The sequence below is a fragment of the Cuculus canorus genome, chromosome 1, assembly GCF_017976375.1.
Source record: "Cuculus canorus isolate bCucCan1 chromosome 1, bCucCan1.pri, whole genome shotgun sequence".
Lineage (NCBI taxonomy): Eukaryota > Metazoa > Chordata > Aves > Cuculiformes > Cuculidae > Cuculus > Cuculus canorus.
In genome coordinates this window covers 23302947-23321081 of record NC_071401.1, presented here as the reverse complement: position 1 = coordinate 23321081, position 18135 = coordinate 23302947, and the positions used below count along the sequence as shown (strand labels likewise).

At 37.7% G+C, this 18135-nt stretch overlaps 1 protein-coding gene across 4 annotated transcripts in view; it reads right to left on the bottom strand.

Annotated features, from left to right (window-relative positions):
• The window catches only part of B3GLCT (beta 3-glucosyltransferase), a 50390-nt gene extending 32535 nt beyond the window's left edge, over positions 1-17855 (bottom strand). For all 4 annotated transcript variants that reach the window (XM_054078024.1, XM_054078010.1, XM_054078021.1 and 1 more), the window contains exons 1-4: positions 17692-17855; positions 11740-11801; positions 9085-9124; positions 2755-2864 (exon numbers count right to left, since the gene is read on the bottom strand). In XM_054078024.1, the coding sequence (XP_053933999.1) occupies positions 2755-2864; positions 9085-9124; positions 11740-11801; positions 17692-17773 (294 nt within the window). In that variant the 5' untranslated portion in view covers positions 17774-17855. The remainder of the gene's footprint in view (positions 1-2754; positions 2865-9084; positions 9125-11739; positions 11802-17691) is intronic.
• Between the last annotated feature and the right edge of the window lie 280 nt (positions 17856-18135).

The following is an 18135-nucleotide window of genomic DNA, read 5'->3' as shown; positions in this document are numbered from 1 at the left end:
TTGTTTTGGTGCGGGTTTGAGTTTTTCTATTTTTTGGTTTGTTTTGTTTAACTCCATAATAAACAGTGCCAATCCACTATATTTCTTCTGGTTAATATACATAAGGTATCATCTAATCTCTAGGCTTTTCAGGAAAAGCAAAAAATTTTTTTAATATGATGAATTTGTTGAGGGTGTTCAATATAAAAACCCTGAGGGTTTTTTTTTTTAAAAAAAACCAAAACCCTAAAAATATTTATTCTACTAGACCAGAAATACACTGACCTTAGTCTTCTAAACAATATCACAATCCCAGGCAATTAAATAGCATTAACCGCATCTAAGACCGTATTTTGGACAAAATCTATCATTTGTCAAGAAGCGTTTTTCTGTTTTCTAGTCTTAAACATAATAGCCAGAAAACTAATCCTAGCTTTCAGTTTTTTATGAAGAGAGAAAGGGAACAGTCCTACGTATTACTGTTTTACACTCTGACAGCTTTCTTATTCTTATCTGGTGTTTCTTAGGAAGGTCTACTTTACAGAGCTTCTTAAATTCTCAGAAATCTCAGAAAATTAAGAAAATTGGTAAAAATCTTGAAGAATTTTCTTCATCACTATGTTCCAACTAAAGAGTTTTGGTTACTATTCAAGAATAATATTCAATCCCTATGGAATATGCTTTTAAGCACGAACATAATACTGACATCTACTGCTGACCAGAATTATAGATTAGTCTCATATGAAAAAAATGTTTAAGTACACAGTGAAAGAAAATAAATGGATAAATTACTTGTAAGTTTTATATAAAATAAATATGAATGTGAGTGATTTAATCTATTTTAAAGCAATGTAGATATTCTAGTTTCATTAAATAACACATCTAGGAACTGGCTTCCACTCTGCATTTGAAAACAGCAGACAATAACAACTAAAGAATCCTTATGGGCTAAACAACACTCATTTGGCCCTTACACAACAGGCAACTGAACCTCGTGTTTCAGCTGATACTGTTCTTTGTTTCCTCACAGCAGTTGTCCTTTAAAACACAAGGATTTAAATTCCTTTAGCGGAAAGTAATTATTTCATATGTATTCTTTTTAATGAAAAATGTGAATGTCATATGTTGATAAGCAGGATTTCATCTGTCCCTTTCTCCATAATTAGTATTATTGGGTCATACCTCACAGTAGCAGAATCGCAAGTTGACAAAAACAATCAAGACATACCAAGTACACCCTGGCTATGTTCATTTTTTTCCCGTATATTGATGGCTTTCCCCTTTTCTGAGATTTCAAGTATGAAATTATTGGTGTGATGTATTTCTATTACTACTTCTCTAAGACGTCATGAATCCTCTTTAACAGGTACTTCCGTTGGAAAAGCATCACCATTTCAGGATTTCCATAAAGAAATCTCCTCATTAGACAATTAAGGTTTTAAAAGCCAGTTTGCTCAAGGCAGAAGTACTCACAGGTACAACTCCAACTGCAAAAAAAGATTTTACCTGTCTACCATAAGACATGCCTATATTCCTGCCTCACTAAAACTATTTATACTTTCACTTACTGATGTTTTTTCCATCATTCATATTCTGCAACATCAATTACAGAACTCAACTAAAATCCTTGTTTTCAAGAACTGAAGCCATAATCGTCTCTGCACACGTTGGATCTGAACATTTGTCTCAATCCCAAAGAGGACTCTGAAAGCACAGAACTCTGCAGAACAAAGTCTGTTCATATGCCTTATTTCATTAAGGGATTAAAAATTGCATTTTGAATGGATTTAATTACAACAGGTTTGATTATCTTCAATAAACGCCTAAAATGTCAGGGAACCTGATTTAGGCACTCTGAGGCCAAGATACATAGGATAATTTAAATCAGACTTCTTTTTTCTTTACAGTAAAGAACGTGGAATTGAAAAGTAGGTCATATAACCCTACAGCAAGCTATTTCGTATGAGGGAATGCATGCCTCTTATTTTTTCTTATTTTTATTAAATTTAAAGAAAATAAAGCACTGTTTACATACACTTAACTTTCAATGTAAGCCTCTTAAAACCTCTTCTGTCTAGGCTAAAGCTTTACAAGTAAAATCTCATATTAGAGCGTTAAGCCAAAACCAGACTTGTAAAAAATGCAGCTTCCAGGGCAGCATGGCCACCCAGCAGGTGACAGGCAGAGCAGTCAGTCTGCAGTGGAGTGGCAGAGGAACAAAGAGTAGTTATGAAAGGTACTGAGTCAGGGACGGAGCCAACACTGATGCAAGAATAAAGGTGTGGAAGACTATTGTTGCAAGAAGTATGGAACCCTGCGTCAAGATTTTAACACCCACATACATTGCTGCTCTAGAGCTGTGCAATAAAATTCTAACAAAATCTACATCACAACAGCTTAATTTGCTTTAATAAAATAAAGTGGTTGCCTAAAAATTATTCTAATTGTGCTTAAATGGTTACGTTTTTCACTTCATAAAGAAAGCATCTGACTTTTACTTAAATGCACACTACAGGTCTTTCTTTTTATCACTTCCACATCAAATGCCATTCAAACAAAAACAATTATTATAAAAAAGGTTGATAGTTCAAATGAAAAATCTTTGATGATACGTCATATCACAAAATCAGTGAGCACTCATTTAAATAGTTCTCTTATAAGCACACAGAAAACTATCAATAAAATGGATCAAAAAAGGCACAACAAAACTATATTTTTAGTAAAATGCAGTAAAAACATACATAACAAGATGCAATCTGTATTATCTAAACATACCTTTCCAAGATCTGCAGCCTGTTTTAAAATATCTCTTTTTAGATCTTCTGCTCTCTTGGAATGAAAAGAATTACTTTGACTTTGGATGACAAATACAATTTCTTTCAATTCTGTAAACCAGAAAATGAGAAGTTTTAAAGACAAAAGAAGTTATTTTCAGTTTTGCTGCAAAGACATTGAGACCCCAGGTGCATGGGGGAAATCTACTACACAGCAAGGTATTTCTTTAGTTATACAAACATGTCACCAAATACTAAAAAGGCATAATTTAACAGACAGAAAAATCCAAACCAGTCCTTTTAAGGATTAACATGTAAAAAGTATGACATGACTAGGAGACCTGCAGCAACAAAGAAATTTATGCACACAGTGAACAGCAGCCACATTAACGAAGTCCCTTTTTCTCCAATACACCAGCACTCCTTACCATTAGAGTTAAAGAGTGTCACAGAACAGCATCTCCCCTCACTATGCAACAGACGAACATGAGATGGCAAAGATGCTTCTTTAATAAAGAGCTTAAAATCCTATCTAGAAACAAACATCAGATGGAGAGAGATGCATGTGAAAATAGTGAGGTAATACTTTTATCTGATAGGACAGCACCCACACCTCAAATGTGCCTTCACGGTGTTTAAAGGCATTATAGTTAAGAATTTTGACAGGAGAGGCAACTGAGAAACTTGAAAGAAAATAATAAAGTAGCTTTGCATTTACAGGCAGAAAAAAAAAGGCTTATTAAAAAATACAAGTAGGTGATGAAGGCTGATACAATAAAGAAGCTGAAGATAGCCAGATTTTCTTGACAACAATAGACATAACAGTTTCTTATTTTTCATAGTGCTGAGAGAACAGGCAGATTCGATACTGTTCAGCAGCAGAACACAGCAGAGTACGAGAAAGGAAAAGGAGAGGACAGATGCCTTTTTCCAGAATTCTTAACAAGTTTCTTCTATGCTGCATAACCCACCCAAGACCATAACTAAGGAACAATGTATAAGATGTATTTCACAGTTTAGGTTTGGTTTGTTAGAAAAGGCTAAACTTTACAGCTACCATGCAGAAAGCATGTGGACAAGGAAACTCGGAGCATAATAAGAGGTACAACTGACTGACCAAGTACTGCATAACGAACAAAAAAGGCAATAAGATTTTTCAGTGTTCAAGCAGGTATGTAGACGACTTGTGGGGATGGTGGGCAAGGACTGAGGGCTGCATTTAAATACTGTTACTCAAGGCGAATCAGATCAGGCATGAGAGAAAACAGATTTTAAGTTTAGGGCGGAGACAGCACAGAAAAGGCTGCTGAGTTAATGTTTAATGATGACATCATTCCAAGACAAGACATTAACAAAAGGAAAGAAAGAAAATGAAATCCCATGACACCTGTACAGAATGTCAAAAAATGTGGTGAAGGAACAAAGTGCACAGTAAAGAAATTATATAGGTAACAAAAAATGAGTAGGAGTCAAATTTCAGAAAAGCAGAATTTGAAGACCACCACCATTAGCAATGCAACAAAAGCTGACAGAGAAATTAAAGGTATAAAATTTCTTGGAAGAGATTTAAAAAGGAAGGCTTTCTAAGAGCAGCTACTGGTATTCCACTGAAAGCAAACTTTCAATCAGATATAGGTGTCCATGACGAAAGTTCAGTAGAGAAAATTCAGAGCCATGGCTGACTGTATGCCAAATTTTTCTACAAACATCTGTGTGAAGACAAACATTCCCAGGACACAGAATCTTAGAAGCAGCATGTGAAGCCTCTTGTCAGGCAGCAAAGTATTTCAACACTTCTATCTGCAGTTTCACTACAGTATAAATTCAAGTTTTACATCACGCAATAATTTTTTTTTAAATGTATATTCTTGCATCACAGATAAAGCCAACCTAAAAGATCCTAGATTCACATCAAGATCTTAACCTCTAGTTTAAAAGTGCTAACTTGGCAAATAGAGTAGAATGAGTGAAGAAGGGTGGAACAAAGATGGTAACTAAATGTCCAAAAAAAAAAAGGAAAGTAGCAGTCTCAAGGAGAAAGAGTAAAACTGAAGAACAGTGGCAACAAAAGGAGCATTAACCCCAAATATCTTCCTTAAGATTCTGAAAAGATTGCTATGTCCAAGACCTGGCCACTGATTACATTCCTCTGTTCCTCTGAATGGTTACTTGTTAATTTAGATCTAAGATGGCTCAAAGCTGCAGTTAAGTGTTTTTCTTCTTTTTCTCTGATACTCTTTTTTCTCAATTTATTAGCTTATCCACCAGTAGACAAAAAATGAAAATGTCAAACTGTGTTGTGGTGATAAAGTTGCGGAGATGGAATAAGCACTGAAATAGATACCAGTTCTGATTTCAGATTTTTTCCCACACAGTGTTCCTTCATGCTCTGGCACCCAATAAACTGCTTAAAAAAACCCACATGCACAATAAAAATGTCTGAATAGCAGCTATTTGCCACCTAACAAGAAATCTGCTAGATTTTCTGTGCAAAAATTAAAATTAGTGCAAAAACTAAAATGACACTTCAATGATGCCAGGGAGAGTCAAATGGCCAAATCTACATGGACAACACTGAAGATATGTCCAGAGACAAAATGCAAGGATTATATTGCTTTATATAATTACTCTTTTACTATCAGTACATTTACAGTTACGCAAGCATCTGGATTACACTCAGTCTAATGGTACATTTAACAACTGCTGCTATATCCTACAATAGAATACTTTCTAGGAGTGGTCTAATAACTGCTTTGGTGTTACTGCTTTAATCCCATGGCAATAGTTTGCTCTGCTATAGACACTTTAAAGTAGTTCATTAAAAGAATCATTCAGTGTATTATGTTATCAACAGAAAGTATATATAATTTTAAGCACCAAAATTGCTTCTCTAGTAGTTAAGTAGTCACCTAAGCAAGCCTTTTGGAGTATCAATACCCAAAAGAGCTACTGATATACTTTCTTTCTCCTGTCGTCGTCTTCTCTCTTTTATTATCCTAAGACATTTCCATATCTGAAAAATCTCTTCAACAATCTCAAATGCTCATTGATTGGAAAGACATTGCAAGTTCACAGGAAAAAAAAAATAAATTGGGAAACAGGAATGCTGAAACTTCCCAAGTCTATCACAATCATGTCTTAATAAATTTTTAACAAGTCATTAACATTTATGGCCTGCAGCACAAGAACTGAAAGCCATCCTAACTTCAAACACACTTTCTCAATACAGTTTAAGTATTTGATATTTTTATGACCTTGTCTTAGTGACATTAAGAAACTCCTTTAAAATAAACCCCAAATGTGCCATATTTTTAGTTCACCTGTCAACTTTTTGAAATCAGAAATAACAGTATCCTGTTGTTCCTCAACAAGCTGCACACTTTCATAGCTTCGTAATAAATAAATTAGGTTGCCTACCACTTCAGAAACTTCAAGTGCGTCTTAACACTTACTTAAACAAAAATAAAGCGGCCATCAACTATGCATTTGCTCTGATAGTAAAGAAAAAAAATCAAACTTGCATGTTGTTCTTGCCTTTCCGCCCAAACTTCCCTCACTAATTCCTAGAAAGCCTGAGTAAATGGAGACATAGACCAGGCAGGATATTAAAAGGATATAACTGTGAAAAAACTTTTGATCCTTTTGGAATATTGCACGTGTTTGCAGATCAGAGGATGTATAACACCACCTTGTTTGCAAGAATCAAATCCAAGATAAAAAGCCTCAAGGCTAGCCATTCTTCTTCTTTCATTTAATAAGCATGTTAAAAAAAAAGATTAAAACCCCAAACAAATATCCCCTCACCTCACAGCCAAAAACTAATAATACTCTTGTACTGAGAAGAATTCTCTCCAGAGAGAATGACCCAGCCTACAGTGGATCTCAGTCACCCTCTGGAAGCGTCCCTCTCTTTCCACAGACTGCAGAAGGAATCTAGAGAACTCGCACTCCCAAACTTAATGCTTCCTTGAGCTTTCAAAGAAGGAAAAATCATTGTACACTAGCCTGAAAGAGCTAGTGCCTCACTTCAAGAAGAGATTGGCTTTTTTACTTAAATATTCTAAAAGTAAAAATACTGTCAATCAGCAACAGTACCTACCTTTTGGGGACAAATACTCCTGCCTATAGAACAGCTATACAGCCACCTACAGGGCTGGGCTTTTTGTCATGGCTTAGTAGCAATTGCTAAGTCACATCACTGATCTTTTGACTGGACTAAGACATACCCATGCATGGAACTCTTTGCACACCAGTCAACCCAGAAAGCTACACCACATTCTAGGCAGACAAAGCAAACATTAAAACATGAATTTCAGTCATCTCTGTATTACAGTTTTCTTCTCAGTGACTAGGATATCAAGATGTTCGCTACCTGTCTTCAAAGGCTTGGGTGAGGACACTTAAAAACACCCCGTAAAACTCTGAAAGGAAAAGTACAGATGGTAACTTTGCTTCCTTGGTACAAAGTACAGTTAATTTACAAAGGATAAAGAATTTTCTTGTGTAATAGTTTGAAAAAGAAGAATGAATAATCACAGGAACTAAGAACATGAAGAATTTCGTTCTCTGTTTGAAGCCCTCCCTTGATTTTACTCAAAGAAATGGGTTAACAGAGACTTTAAAAAAATATAAGTATATTCTTTCTTAAGAAGAGGCAGAATCTCGTTTAGAAGATTGTGAACACCAAAAATGACATACTATGTCAGACCAATGGTCCATCTAGTGCAGTATACTGTCTTTAACAGTAGCAACAGGAAACACTATTTATTGACACAAGACTTCCCTTTCTCCAGTGCTCCTCATACTCAAATAGTGTCCACAGCTACTGTATTAGGAAATACCAGAAGATACATTGCTGTCTATTTATCTTACCATACATTCATGGACTTGTCCCTCCTGAAACTGCTGGTATGGACTGCTTCTACCACCTTCTGCGGCAGCAAGGTTCTAAATTTTGCTGCCTGCTGCATAAAATACTTTTGTTTTCTGCTTTAAAGTGATCTCCTACTGAAACAAACAACAGATGACAGATGGTGGTTCCATTACTAATGTACCATTATAACATTTTAAAATATAAGTTTCCTAAATAATGAGATTATATTAAAACTTATGAAAACAGAGCACTGTCAAAAACTAAACAAAAAAGTCTGTCAACGTCTCTCTGGGTGTTTTATGAAGTGAGACACAGCAGGTCTACTGGGAGTAATAAAAGCAACCAGCACCTGGCTGTGCTACAAGATTGCATAGGAAGATATGAAAGAATGCAAAAAGGAAACAGACACCAGATAAGAATGGGTGAACACGAAAACAGAGTAATAAACCTTCTACAGACAGGTTCTGGCCTTTCAGTGGCAAGATGGGAGATAAATGAGACAATGGATGTAAATACTGTCCTCAAAAATGGTTACCTGTGTTAGGGTCAGAGCTTGTAACTAAGTCCAAAAAAAAGCCAACAAACAAACAGAACCAGATCTTCTCAGAACCATTCAGAGTTCTGCTAGCAATTCCACTAAAAAGTACGCTAATACTTCCTGGTGTTCAGCTTTGATGTCAAAATGGACTCAAAACTACTCAGAAACTGCTGCAATGGTCATCATGGGGTTTTTTTTTAGAGCAAGCAGATCCAAGCTCTCAGGATTCAGAAGAGTGAGAAGTACTGTAATGCTCCACATTGCTCTAAGTACTGAACTGCTCTAATACAGCAGAGAGCATTAACTTACAGTGCAGAGAATGCGTGTCTGTAAACTTTTTGCTGGAAGGACATGTTTGCAGAAAAGGTAGAAGTTTGCAGAATTTTTCTCATGATTTATCACCTATGCCCAGTAAAAATTTATTTTACCACTCAGCATCCTATTTATGTTTAACTTGTTTCTTAGAAACTTGGTTTTAGATATTATGAAGTTATTACAAGTTTTTACAAGTAATTGACAACAACCTTAGTTATTGTAAGTACCATGAGATACTAGCAGAATGGTAAAACTCAGTTTCATGTTAAATTTCTACAAGAATTGCCACTCGGTATCACGCCATTTTACTTTAAAATACTGTGTACTACACAAAACAATGCATCAGTCTCAGTGCAAGTGCACATTTTCAGAAAAACATTTAACTACAAGAACTGCAAATACAAGCAAAGATCAAGAAGCTTCTGTTTGATAAGAGGCATAAGCAAAGAAAAAAATACAGGGTATGTGAGCATCGGCAATTATCTAACAATGCTGCTGAGCATTTAGGCACTGTTCATAAGTCACTTTTCAAAGCATAACCATATTTTAATTACATGAAAAGGGCAGCCACAAGTTAAAACCAATACAGACTATACAGCACTTACCTTGGCTTATTTTACGAATTGTTCCCCTTTTTTCACACTTCTAGAAGAAAGGAGGAAAAGAAAAATAAGAATATACACAAATCTCAAGTATTTCTATAGATACACAAAGCATTCATCAGATTGTAAATGCATTTATAGGGGTTTTAACTCAAGAACTGAAGTAAATTTTTTTCATTGAGAATTGAAACAGATATTCTACATGTTTGTATAGTATCACTTAGACAATACAGCAAAAGAATAAAAAGAAAACAAGAGGTAATGCTTTTCCATAACTCAATTAATACCACAGCTCTTTAAGTTAATACTAGCAACGTCTTTATTTAAAAAAAAAAAAAAGAACAAAGTATTTCCTGAGTACAAAGTTAGGAAAATGGAACTCCAGAATACAAACAAACCTGTTTAGTGTGCTAAAAACACCTTAACACATTCTTACTCATTTGATCCACTATCAAGCATCTCTTGAAACACAATTCTTAAAGGAAGACTCAAAAGTAATTTATACCAAGACAAATCAATATGAAAAGGCTGTTGCACATAACGTTATTTCACTGGGATTTACTCAGGTATCATACATTCATGATTCAATTTTAACAGAGTGCTGAGGAACAGACAACAGTGATGTTACATTTGCATCGTTAACCAGGAATCCAAGACACACACAGAAAAATATTTTACGTAGGAAGGAAAAGAGAGCCTTCATTTATTGCACAATCTCTCCCTGGTCACAGCACCTCAGTGCTTTGATTTCTCTATGTAAAATCAAGATCACCTTTACGAGTTGCATAAGGATGTGTTAAGATTTATCTTGTTGTTCAATTGTTTTGAGACCTCCAGAGAGAAATGACATACAAAGCACTCCTCAGTAGTAAGCGTGTATACAGCTTTCCTATGCTCATGACTTAATTCTTATTTATAAACACATTTTTTTCTTCCTGTTGTTTCTTTGTTTGTTTTTTTGTTTTTCTTTTTAAATATCAGATCCATCTAATTTTTTTAGTCCTACTTGCATGAAATGATCTCTCCCTCTGTCCAGGTTTGAATCTTAGGGTGAAACACATAAGCTCCAACTGCCTTGGTACCCATCTGTAAAATGCTTTCAAGACTGACTGCACTGTACCCATGCTTATGACCCTTTTTAGCTGACTGTGTCAATAAAGTTTAAAACAATTCTTATAAGACTAAGTTGTTTTGGTGGCTACGCAGAGTACTGCCATCTTACAGCATAATACACACCACATGGTAAACTAACCTCCATCATAAACAACACAGGGAAAATAATTTTCTATACAATCAGAAAAGTACGCATTTTGTGACAAGCCATATTTTACAACTGCCTTTATTAAAACACAAAACAAAGCAATAGTTGCCTGTTACATTCCTGTTAATGCAAAAAAAAAAAAAAATAAAAAAGGGATTTTGGCCTAAAGAGTTCTAGGAGGCACCTCTGTCTTCAGAGGGAAGGTTTCCAAACTCTAAAATAGAAGGAAAGCTTTCATAAATTATGTCCTATATAAGAATGATAATATTAAACAGCCAGATTGAGACAGTAATGGAATTCGACAAACAGCAACTTGCAAGTAATGAAAACAGAATGACATTACCCAGTCTTCCGGATCTACCGCAGCAGATCAACAGCTTGCGATAGCGATCTTTTTCATTTATGAAAATTACTGTAGACATAGCAATCACCATCAAAACCAAAAATTATTTGGAAACACATAGCTCTGACCACACTTCTATTGCATCTGATGGGAGATCACTAGATTTAAATTGCAGTTATAGATTCTAACTCTTCATTCATTCTAGTATGTTTATTTCATTTTCCTCCCTTGTATCTGTTTTATTTATAAACAAATATCTGTTACAAATATATACATATAAAAGAAATTACAACAGACGTTTGTTAAAGGACACACACCTAACACCCATTACGTTGTTTAACGGCTGGGCTAGATCTAACCATTAGTTCTTCTAACCTATTAAGATGAAACTTCATGTACAAGCTTTACTTGAGCTATGACTTCAGTAGCAATATGTAACAATGCTAATTTAGCAGAGAGGCAGCCATTTCCCTCTCAATGTATTATATTAACAAATTCATTACGAAAGGAAAACCTGCCTCTGAAGTAATAAAGATTATATACTCAAAAACCATTCTCAAAAGCAGTAACACTACCAACTTGTAGAAGCTATGCAAAATTGTATGCCTTTTTAATGTAAGTTTCCAACTCACTGTTCAGCTGATCCTGGAAAAAAAAGAAAACTAATTGTTTTCTAAATTATCATTTTGTTCCATAACAAAATGGAAAAAACCCCAAAATTCTCTTAACACAAATGTCACCATAAGTCAGGAAATCCAGCATAAGACAGAAATCAATAGTGGTAAGTATAAAACTTTTATTCTAGTAACTATAAAAATCCATGAGATAAATTAAAATCCTAGTAATACTAGAAGCACTACATGCCATTTGTGTCCAGTTAAAGATCTCTTATATGCCACATAGAACAGAAAGACATCATATGACATTTAGCACCACTGAAGTCAATGATCAAAACAATCAACATCACAGATGTTAGGCTTTCTGCTCTGGTCTCTTCTAGATGATTTTATAATGTCTCTAACGTGTTCCTGCTCTGGCAATTAAAATTTATTACCTGCAGCACTGGTAGTTCAGTCTCATCTTCTGCACTTCCAGGAATTACATTTACAGCAAAAGCTGAAAGAAAAAGATGACTTTCTCTTATTATATGAATTCATTTGCACACTCTAAAAAGCTATATAGCAGAAGAAAAATGTTTAGCTAGAATTTCACATTAAATGATAGTAAATAGGTAATAACCCTTATGAATACAAGACAGTCTATTCTTACAGAACTTATACATTTGCATGCCTTGCTGAAAAGATCACCCTTTGATGTGAAGACAATTTATCTTGGCTTCAAGGAAAATAAATACCATTTAAAAAAAACAACAAACAATAAATCTGTTCAGTCCAACAGTTCGCTTGACAACAGCATAACATGCCATCACACATGAGACCTCTGTTCCACACTTTAACTTAAAGTTTGGATTAGTAAAGTTTCACTTGGAAACACAGAAACTGACAGCAGCTGATAGAAATTTCTATCAAACTTGAAGATGGCTGTCATTCACTTTGAACACCACCTCCAAACAACGGTCTAACTTGCTAATGTATAAGAGACCCAAAAATATGTTTACAAAAAGAGCAGAGATCCCAAAGGGCTCATTTACACAGACCTACCATTCTCTTAAGCCTTTTATACTTACATCACACTATGCATACACTTCTGATTTGTGCTAGAAAAGTAATCATAAAAAGGGGTTCTGTTTTGGGGGTTTTTTTCCTTGTTGATGTGGTTTTCAAATCAACTTACCTCAGCTTGCTTATTTGTAAAGGTAGTTTCATGTAAAGTAAGAAAGCTTTGCTAAGATTCTTTGTAAGTGTCTTTTTCTTAAAGGTACAAAGGAGATACAAATAAAAGTAAATTGCTATTATTTGGAAGGAACTCAAAATATCACTAATCATGGCCAAATAGATGTTTTTTCTTAAAACTGGGTTGGGGGAACAAAAAAAAAAAGAAAAAAAGAAAAAAGAAGCAGATTAAAGTGGAGCATCTCATTGCATGTTTGATTTATTTATTGCTTGAAATTTAATTCAAAGTTAATTGCTAGCAACTGTCAAGCTCTTTAACACACTAGAAACCTGGAATACAGAAAAGCAAGAAGGCAAGATTGTCCAAAGCCTGTGGTGCTCTACCTCTGATTACCTAGGCTTTTTCAACTGTAGGCCAAATTTCATCATGTGTCTAGGAGACGAGTTTCACAATGACATCTCGGGTCCTGCTTAAGCTGAATCTCAAATCACACCACAAGATGCTGACATTCCAGTCCTCCTTCTCATCCAACATAACCGTACTTAAAGCACCAGATAAGGAATATCTCCCCCTACATAAACCAGACCCACATCATCTACTTGACATGATCCTAATTACAAGATCAACACAAACCACCCTTATTCTACATAACGTATTAATTACATTGTACTGAACAAGTATCGCCTTAGAAGTCTGGCTTATTTGCAAAACTGAATGCAAGAAGAATTTTCATAACTTTCAGTTTTTAATCTGCAGCCAAGGAACAGCACGAGACCTGAAACCGCTGTGATTGATGAGAGATGCTGCCTCTCTCACCATAACATTCAAGAACCCCATGCCGCACTGCTTCTAAGATTTATAAAATATTAATGCACACGATCCCTGAAACAAACCAAGCAATACTCAGATAACCTGGAAGAAAAAGACTTATTTCATACTATGTCTTTGAGAACATAGATAAAGCTCTTTGGGGAATTATTTTAACAACCTAATTCATTTTTGTATTACAGAAACACAGAATTGCTGAGGTTGGAAAGGACCGTTGAAGATCATCTAGTCCAACACCACCACCCCACAAGCAAGATGCTCAGGACCTTTTCTAGACAGGTTTTGAGTATTTCCTAGGACCAGCAACTCCAGAAACTCTCAGAGCAACTTCTTCCAGTGTTCAAATTTTTCACTCAGGCAGATGGCAAGAATTAGCAACAAATATGCCATGGCCCCTCTACCACCTTATTAGTAAATCTCTTATGCACACAACAATATGAGTAAAGGAGTCTTTGGAAGTAAACTGGGATCCACTTGTGGGGTAAATTCAAGTCTCCTAACAGATAGCCAAGACTGTTCTGGCTAAGAAACTTGATCCCTCAGCATGGAAATAAATAACCTCCTCGAAGGAATTACTGGGATAAGGGTGGCGTGAGAGGAATGTGGTAAATCTAGCTGGTATACAACTTGCCAACAAAGAGGCCATATACAGTAGGTATGAAATACAGTGCCTGGGCACAAATGGACATCTCTAACTTGAATTCATCTATCCACAATTCACTCCCAAGAGGTTTCTGAAAAAAGGTGTGCCCAGGAGCAGACCACAGATAGAAAAATTCTAACTACACAAACAGGTCACAACCAGATCAGTTGTATGACACACGTAGAAACTGTAAATTCTATGTGGAAAGGGTATCTTTTTGTTGTGTGTAAACTGTGCAAGCCCACAGAAGGATAACCTACGTCTGGAAGCTATCTGACACTACTATAACACTAACTTTTCACATCCAAACATCATTATTAATTCAGACCACTGCAACAGATTTCTTGCTGTATAGAACTCCCCAAGCTACACATCAACCTCTGGAGCTAGAGGTACTTTTGCTAAATTCAGAAGTTCCCCTAGTCCCTTGGAGGTTTTGATGTAATGTATGCATACCTCAGGGGGACCATTGACTTAGCATAGAGCACAGATAGAGATGTTGTAAGAAAAAACTGATTAGCTGGTAAAGGTTCAAACTGTATAGGCACCAAAGAAACCAAAAAGGCCAGAGCAATTAACTGTTCGATTTCTCAGAAACAAAGCTATCAAAAGCAGAAAAAATCACCAAGGGACTGTCTTATATGTAACCTGTGATTTTGTATATGTCACTTCATTATTTAACGCATTGTGTACTTCGAGTTTGTTAACACACGTAGCTATTCACATCATTCAGCAGAGAGAAGCTGAATGCAGCAGTTGCCAGCCCTCCTTTTCTTCTGCTAAATGCTCAAGAACCAAGGATATATTAAAAAAAAAAGAAAAGAAATTTCATATAGACTTTAAAGCTCTCTGTTTTCATCAATCTTATCTTTCTTTTGAAAAAAAAAGCCTAAAATCCACTGAAAAGGCTAGACAACATTTCTGGATTCATTCAAAACCTGGAAATTTAATCAGAGAATGTAATATAAGCAGCTTCAACTCCTACTTATTTTTCTCATGTTCCATTACTTCCATTAAAATTTTGGTGAGTAAATAGACTTGCCTATAATACTAGGAGGCAAAACTCAATCATTTATTTTCATTGTTCAGCAGCTGAAGCGCAGGAGCATGTGCCAACATACTATTACAAAAATCGATGTAAATACTGCAGCATTAAAATACAATATACTGTACAAATACACGTAATGACATAATACCACATTATAAATGTGGAAGTAATCCTTCCTTCACTACCCTTTTGAGTGTGAACAGCTTCTAAATGTTTATCATTACACGCCCTTTAAGTGCAAAGGATGTTGAAAACAGAAAGGCAACATATGTGTTATCTTCCTCTTTTACTGTCTGATTCAAGGCTGTGACCCCAGAAACATTGTAGTCACCTCACTGGGCTGTGGGTCAGTCTACATCAGCTACAAGAAAGATATGATTCTATGATTTACCTATGGTAAAAGCATGACTAATAATAACCACTTTAAATAACAAAAACTATTGATTACATTGTACACAGCAGACAAAACATTTAAAACAGAGTTTCTTTATACTTCTGATTACAACTTCATGAAAAGCCCATTTTTGCTTTGGTTAGAGGTTGGCTGAGTTTCCTCCCCTTTCCATGTTTTCAAAGAACATAAGATTCTATGGACTGACATGATTCCACAGAAAATCTGCACCAATGCTGTCCGTCAAAGAGACAGGATCTTCCATAATGAGGCAGCCTGGGAGCACTGGCAAGCAAAATAAATTAGTTTCATGTAGTTATATGAAAGTTTTAATAATATTTCTTTATTGTTGCTACCCTATCAGCAAAGGCCTGGTCTAGCCAGGGAAGAATGAAGACTGATAGATTTATCAACCCCAAATAGGGAGGGAGTAGGGGGGAGAAAAAGAGCAATGCAAAGCTAGTTTCCAGCATTTGAAGCCTTACATAAAATAAAACCACCTCATTTTAAATCTTTGCTACATATCCTTAAGCTAAGAGCACATATTGGAACAAGGCAGCTGAAATCACCACTGCAAACTACTGAAATGTCTAAATAAGTGTTGTGTACACCAGTATCATTATAAAAGGTGAGCAAAGTAAAACAGGAGAAGAAGTAAAAGCATTGTTACCCCTTATCCCTTCTGATTGTCTGAATTTAGACCAAATAAAATTACCTGAATACATTTTCCTATTCTGCAAGCTGCCACCTGCAAGCCATAACTTATGAAACGACTTAAATACCAACAGAAAAGCTGTTTCCTTCTGTGAGGCACAATCCAAATTTTTTCAGTTTTTCAAGAGCAAAAATGATTGTTTTGCATACTTACTAACCTGGCTATCTTAAAAGCATGGGGTATCTATGAAAGAAAGGACTTTAATAAAAACAGACATTTTAAAAAGCTACAAAAAAACCCATGATACAGCAATAAGTTTCAGATGAACAATTTCTATGCAAGCATTAATTGAGACCCACTAAACAAGAGGTAAGTGCACAAGCAAAAACCCAAGTATTTCCACTTCTGCCTTGTATGTGCACATATCTATATAAATATACATACAGACAGTGGGAAAACTGAAGCTGCTATTCTCTGACTGTGGTTACAACCTGTTTGAGGTTACAAGTGCTGTATCACCTCACTGAAGCACAAGAGCAAAACTATTCATTCCGGAAAGAGAAGAGCAATATATTACTAGGACTCCTTGAAAAACCAAACTGCGCAGGTGAAAAGAGTCTTACTAGAAAAAAATCAAAATATCAGAGTTTTATTTTCCTGAAAACAAGATTCACTTGTGCCAGGATTCCCCTGCAGTATTTTGATCCACAACCCATAAAAAGGCTCAGATCAAACTGACAAGCCTATGCTGACAGAGATGGAAACATTCAGGGGCACAAATAAGGAGACACGGGACAGATGCAAACATTTACTTATCTCTCTTACACTTTGGGCAACAGCTCCCAACTCCAAGAGCGATCCGCCCGACATACTACTAACCCTTCTCTAAATTCAGCCTTTTCCCACCCGCCCAGACACATTAAAAACGACCCTGGAACACAACGGGGCACAAGGTGGGGTTTATCCCTAGGCTGACACGCTCCCCGGGGGCTGGAACATTTCCACCCTCCTCAGCAGCACCAGCGCCAGGGCCCCGCGGGGACTTCCAGCCGGTGACTTGAACGATATTCCCTGACCCGAGCGGCTGGATCCGGCGGACGGGGAGAAGGGAAAAAGGGGGGCACGGAGAGAAAAGGGGGGACGGAGAGAGACGGGTGGAAAAAGGGGGGAATAAAGAGGGGGCAGAGAGCGGGGGAGAAAGGGGAGGGGCTAAGAGGGAGGAATAAGGGGGGGACAGAGAGAGGGGAATGAGGGGGCAGAGGGGGGGGAATGAAGGGGGGAAAAGGAAGGGACAGAGGAGGCAGAACAGGGGGGAAGAAGTGGGGGAAGAAGTGGGGGAAGGGGTGGACGGACGGAGGGGGGGAAAAGGGGTGGACGGAGAGGGGAGAAGAGACGGGAAAAAGGGTGGACAGAGATGGGGAAAAAGGGGGTGAGACAGAGAGAGGGAAAGGGGGGGTGCAGAGAGGGAAGAAGGGGGGAAAGAGAGGGGGGAACAGGAGGGGAACGGAAAGGGGGCAAAACAGGAGGATAGAGAGGGAGGAAGCGGGGACAGAAAGGGGAGGGGGACGAGGGCCCGCCCGCGGGCAGGCAGCGCTCCCGGGCGCTCGTAGCGGGCGCCGGGGCCCCGGCAGGGACGGGGTCACTCACCGCGGGAGCGCAGCGGCGGGCGGAGCAGCAGGGCGCAGGCGGCGAGGAGCAGGCAGCGGCCGCAGCCGCGCTCCCGAGGCATCGCGGCCGGGCGGACCGGGGGGAGAGGCGCCCGCTGGCGCCCCGAGCGGGACCGCCGCCTCCGCCCCCCAGCAGCGCCCGGCGCCGGCAGGGGCGGAGCGCGAAGCGGCGCCCCCTGCGGGAGACGGGGCGGCTGCGGCCCCAGCTGGGGGGGGGCTCGGGCACAGATACCGTGTGTGTAGGGAAACCACAGCTCAGGCCGATATGCCTTAGTGTTCAAATGGAATCAGGGAATAGTTTGGGTTGGAAGGGACACCTCCCGCTAGACCAGGCTGTCCAAGGCCCCGTCCAACCCGGCCTTGAACACCTCCAGGGATGGGGCAGCCACGGCTTCCCTGGGCAACCTGTGCAGGTGCCTCACCG